The following is a 6,000-nucleotide window of genomic DNA, read 5'->3' as shown; positions in this document are numbered from 1 at the left end:
AAGTCTTAGCACACCGTTGACATAGGTCATACAACCAAATGGAGGATGCTAATTCTGAGAATTAGTGAACTCTGCTTGACTTAGCTGATGGCAATCTTGGTATACATATCATCATGCAAAGCTAGATACTGGAGTGATTTGTTTTTAATAAAGTCCTCATTTGCACAAGTGTGTAAGACAGACGAGTCTGGTTTCCTGACACAGCAGGGTATGTGGATTAACCAAGATGACAGGAAACACGGAATAATGTGCGTCTACAACTCTTAACGAGGTACACATTATTAGAGTCAAACCTTTCCCAGTCTCAACCCTTTTAATCACTGGACCACTTCCCAGACCATCCAGCTTGCAACTCACCAAGAGGACCTGAGAAGAGGAAAGAAGGACCCAAGGCCTGCATAACACTGGATTTAGGATGAAGCTAACTCACCAAATGTGTGTCTACACTGCAAGGTAAGCCCAGGGTTAGTGGGACTTGAGTCAGCTGACTCATGTTAGGAAATCCTGGGTTTGAGCATCTACATTGTATTTTAACCCTACAATAGGAATTTTCTGACCTGTGCTCAAACCTAGGGCTCAGTGCGCAGACCTGAGTCAAAGTAACCATGCAACAGAGTCCCTAGCCCCGCCCCCCTGAAATTTGGCCACTCTAGCTCTAGGACCATGGTACACTGTGGGAAAACTTTTACTGCCTCTCCTGCACGTTACCAGGAAGCAGCTTGCTTCGCAAAAGTCTTGATCAGTTTGCTCTCTATTTCAAACCCAGGAGGCTCTCTGACAGTGTGCTTGCAGATTGGTGATGAGAACAGAATGGGTTAACGCTGACCTGAGCTGCTGCTGTCTGCAAAGGGGGCAGGGGGCTTCCGTTTTCAATAGAGGGCACATCAGATTGTTGGGATAAAGAGGAATAAGAAAGTTGTTCCATGGAATTGTGGGATACTTCCGAATGATTTCCAGGACCTGAGTCAAGTGGGGTTGCAGCTACGCTGTAAAACAACAGGGCTTGGACCCAGCTTGACTCGAGCTCGGACTTTCAGCCCTGCGGGTCCTGGGACCCTGGGTTCAAGCCTTGGGTTAGCGTAATTGCAGTGTAGATTCAAGGGGTTTAACCTTAAGCACAGGCTTACATTGCAGTGTAGACATACCCTAAGGGTCTTGTGCAACCCTGCCTGTGGTCAGCGGAGAGAGTCCCATTGACTCCCGTGGAAGCGGGATCAGGCTCTAACATTCAGTCCAGACAAGATAAGGAACACTGTAGACTGAGGAAAGGAACTGCGGGTACATCTACATGGGGTGGGGAATAAACCCATGGCAACAAGTCTCAGAGCCCGGCTCAGCTGACTTGGGCATGTGCTACAGGGCTACAATAGCAGTTTAAACATTGCCACTTGGGCTGCAGCCCAGGCTCTGAGACTCTCCCCGCTCGCTGGGTTCAGAGACCAGACTCCAGCCTGAGCAGGAACGCCTACACGGCTATTAGCCTCATAGCATGAGCCAGCTGACCCAGGCTCTGAGACTTGCTGCTGCAGGGGTTTTTTTTTTTATTGTTCTTGCATTGTAGACATACCCTGGCAGACTTATGACAGGTTATCTTGGCAGCCCTGACTGATGGAATGAGGCCCCAGTGTAACACAAGTCTGCGATTTCAGGGTCTTGTTAGATTCTAGGCTGTTTCTGGAGGGAAAGGATTTTTATGCAGAGGTCAAATTGTACCAGAGCTCTGGAATCTGCACTGGCCTCCTGTTGATTTTCAGGTGGAATTTAAGTTTTTGGCTTCAATCTATAAAGCCCTACATTGTTTGGGGCCTGGTTACATGAAACACCACCTCTCTCTGCAGAGAGTCACGATCGGCTGAGATGCTCCAGGCAAAAACCTGCCCAATCTCATTTTAAATGGGAATAGTTGCTGGTAGGGCATTCTCTGCGAGGGATCCTTGACTCTGGGCCACATTTCCCCTTTGGGCCTGCCAGTACACTCATATGCTGACCTCCCAGATTCGCCAGAAAATGCTTTCAGAGCATTTGAGGAGGTGCTGAGCTGAGGAATTTAGGATGATTAGACATGGATTTTGTCAAATGTGGACCAGCTCTAAATAAAAAAAATTTTCATGGGGGGGTTGGGTTTTTTCTTCTTCTTTTTTTTTTTAAGATTGTTTTCTTGATAAAGCTGGAAAAAAATCACCTTTTCTCTCTTTTGGTTTGTCACCTGTCTTTTTCTCTTCCTTCCCTTTTTTGATGGCAAAAAAAGGGGCGAGCAACGACATATTGCAAAACAAAAAAATTTTCATTAAAAAATTAATTAAATAAAAAAATAATGTCTTTTCAAAACCTGCACAGCAAAAATAACTTTGAGAACATTTGAAAAAAAAGATTTTCCATTTTCTGACCAGCTCTGATCACAGTAATGTGATGGTGGGCACAACTGCATGAAGCTGTACGGGCAGCTCATTACGTGTATGGGTTTGATTTTTTACTACTGTAGGTCTTGATTACCATTAAAGCTACGGACAGGGATTCATTCATTCAAAGTAGAAAACAACTGAATCCTTTGTCAGCAGAGTGGCTTTTTTTATAAGGGAAATACTCACTGGTGCAGAACCTTAATTTTTGACACTGTTAACAAACTCTGGCTACGTGGACCAGCTTTCCTCTTTTACAAATGTCAGTTAGAAAATGTAGAAGTCTGAAGAGGAAACAAATGTTAAATGAAACCGTTTAAAATTACAGTAATGTGACACTTTATTCATTTTTCTCCTTGCATATCAGCACTACACGATTGCTATCACTAGAAATAGACATTACTCTCATACTATACCTATGTTAAATGTTGATCTAAAGCTTTCAGTATCTTGGAGATCTGGCTCAGGTGTTAACTGCATGGATTTTATTTAAATAGATAAGCACTTAAGTGTGAAAATAACAAATACAGGTAAACAGGAAAATTAAATTACAAATTGAATTAATACAAATCTCTTATTCTATGAACTAAATCCGGTTATTAGCGCAAAACCTTTAAAACGTTTTAAAATACTTATGTAACATTATTTACAAATTATATAAATAAATCCCAGATTACTTTAAAGTTAACCAATACAACAACAAAAAAGTCACCTTTTTGTACGGTGTATACTAAAAATGTTCTTGTTTATTGGTCACATCCCAGTTTGCAGTATAAAATGTTTGTTCACTTACATTAAAATGGGCTCATAAAATGAAATAAGGAAGGTGTTTTCAAAAGAGAAAAAATTATACATAAGTGATTAATATTAATCCGGCTTCTCAATGTTCTTTTCTGCATGGTTTGCAGTAGTTATTAGAAGTCTCTTCTACAGTATTCATTTTGTGAACATGTCATCTCAAAATAGCAGAGACAAACACTTTTAGCAAAAGAAAAAATTCAGTACATTGCTTGCATTTCACAAAGACCATTTTATCAGAAGGGAAAGGACAGAGAACGGAATGTCAGTGGCCAGCCACAAGCCTTTACAACATTTACCTTAAAGGCAGCATTTATATAACTAATCACAGACTATACACATCCTGCACTGAACAGCAATTGAAAGGATTGAAAAAATATACATTTAGGAAAACAAGAGACTGATGGTTTTCTGATACCTTTGATAAAATTAATGCTTTTCTCCTTGTCTTTTTATGTAAAACCAGCATAAACACTTTCAACAACTACAATTACTTTTTCCTTTAACATAATATATGCCAGACAGCTAGCACTGTACGTGATAAATGTACAATGAAAGCAGAGAAAACACTGAAATTCTTATGCGGACTCATGAAAATATAAAGCCATACAGATTCAAAGTGCTATGAATACTGAATTCAAGTGATGGTTTATAGCATGTACTAAAGAAACTAAATGGAGCTTGCTCTACAGGTGACCAATTCCTTCAGCTATATCTTCAGTCTCCCCTTTAGCTGCTTTGGTGAGAATTTCCATCCATTTTGTTTGCTGTTCTTCATCCTCTGCACTGAAATATATAGTTTGCTGGGATTGGCAAAGCTTAAAAACGTGCTTCACTTCAAACTTCTCACCAGAACTTGGTAAACTGACTGCGTATCCAGGCAGAGGTATAGCACGTGGAGTCTGCCCATCCTAAGACACAGGGGGGAAAGGCAAAGGTGAAACCCCTCCAAAATATAGCATTTGAAATAGAGGGGAAAAAAAGGCAATGCACAGAATATAAAGGCTTCCTCTCACCAACATGTAAGAATGATCTGAGGGAACTCATTTTCCAATGGTTTTCTAATTAAGATCTACCTGGAGCAACAGGTAGGGGGACACTTCAGCTCAAAACACCAAGAAAATACCATCGGTCACAACCTACAGCTAGGGTGCCATATGGCAATTCAAAACACAGTTTTATAAGCGTGTTAGAGTACGTTTGCACGTCAAGTGGGGTGGGGGGGGGGAAAAAGAGTGATTCTCAGCTCGTGGAGACATGCTTGCACCAGCCCTCATTGAGCTGGTGTGCTAAAAACAAAATGCAGCTATGGAGGTGGGAGGGGCCAGCCACCCCAACCCAAGTACATAGCTAGGGTCTTGGACGGATAAGTAGCCCCTCCCAGTGCTGCAGCTGCATTCTATTTTTAGTGTGCTTGCTCCCTGAGAGGTAGCATGGGCATGTCTCCTCCAGCGGGAATTACACCTTCACTCAAAGTGCAGACATACCCTTATTGTATCTAATTAGGTGACAAACCTTTCTTATATTGTTTTATAACAAATAATTACATGTATTATATACACACACGGGTGCACACCGTATGTCACCCCAGGCCACGTTCTACGCTGACTTGCGTTGAGTTCAGTGCAACAGCTGACTTGCACTGAGCTCAGTGCAATAGCTCAGGGTACAAGCTGACACAGAATTTGACCTGTACAGCAAAAATGGTTTTAAATCTAGATTTTATTTTTTAAATGATTCAGTGGTTCTTATTTTCATTTAACAGACTCTCCCTGTTCAGGCAGTGGCTAGGGATTTCTGTAGCATTTCAACTATGACTACACTCCTTTGGAAACCTGGTATTTTCCGCCTTTAGTCCCTCTTCAAACATTATATTAGCTCAGTCTATGCTTCCAACCAAGGATGACCAAATGCGATTCTCCTAGATCCCAACAAGATATCCCTATGGCTAACTGGAGGTCATGTACGCAGAGCTGGCTTTTGCAAGCAACAAAGAATAACTGTAGTTCTCCTCTAGTTTGTGGGGGGATCCTAGAAGTACACAGAAGAATCCCAGCTTTCATTCACCAATCACTGGGGTTGAAAGCTTTATTCACACTTCCACAGCTTTGGAGTCCAGAAAAATCAGACCCAGAGATTCTTGGATTTCTGAGAAGACCCTGGAGACGAGTTCAGAGATTGAAGGAATAGCACTGATGTTACCAGGGCTGCCATAAGCTCACTACCATCCATGTGCTTGAGGATGAACCAACTCCTCTGCTGAGCCACAAGGGGAGGCACCTCAATAGCATGAGAGCACCATGATCTAGTGGACCTAGCAGGAGACAGTGCAAGAGTCTAATCTCAGCTGACCCTGACCGTATTTGTGGCCTTTGTCCAGTGACATAGGCCAGGAGTTTCAAAAGTGGGATCCTAAAGCCAAATGACTAAATCCACAGATGTTGAGCAGCCCCAGGAGCTCAATCTACAGGAGTTCAGCAGGAGCTGCAGATACTCCACACCTCTGGAAATCAGAACATTTTACTTAGCAGCCTAAATGTTACACACCAAAGTTGGGGCTTGAGCTCTCTCTGTGCCATAGCATCTGTGAAATGGGGAGAATGTTAGAGCAGGTTATCCTGCCAAAAGCATGTTTATAAGGGAATTCCATCCCTGGTACCAAGGGATGATTATATGATTTGGGGTGATCTTAAAAGTTTAACACCTGAATTCAAATTCGTGTAGCATCTCATGCAGTCAATGTATGTGAGCATACATAGTTATGGAGATAAAACTCATTTTATTAAATTAGCATGTGAAGCCT

The 6,000-nt window shown here is 42.0% G+C and overlaps 1 protein-coding gene across 2 annotated transcripts in view; it reads right to left on the bottom strand.

Annotated features, from left to right (window-relative positions):
• Window positions 1-2,714: 2,714 nt before the first annotated feature.
• The window catches only part of FGD3 (FYVE, RhoGEF and PH domain containing 3), a 190,253-nt gene continuing 186,967 nt past the window's right edge, over window positions 2,715-6,000 (bottom strand). For both annotated transcript variants that reach the window (XM_073351571.1, XM_073351572.1), the window contains exon 19: window positions 2,715-4,108. In XM_073351571.1, coding sequence (XP_073207672.1) covers window positions 3,884-4,108 — 225 coding nt within the window. In that variant the 3' untranslated portion in view covers window positions 2,715-3,883. The remainder of the gene's footprint in view (window positions 4,109-6,000) is intronic.

This window comes from Lepidochelys kempii, chromosome 7, assembly GCF_965140265.1.
Source record: "Lepidochelys kempii isolate rLepKem1 chromosome 7, rLepKem1.hap2, whole genome shotgun sequence".
NCBI classification, from domain to species: Eukaryota; Metazoa; Chordata; order Testudines; family Cheloniidae; genus Lepidochelys; species Lepidochelys kempii.
Note: the sequence above shows the minus strand (reverse complement) of the source record. Positions and strands in the feature narration are given on the sequence as shown.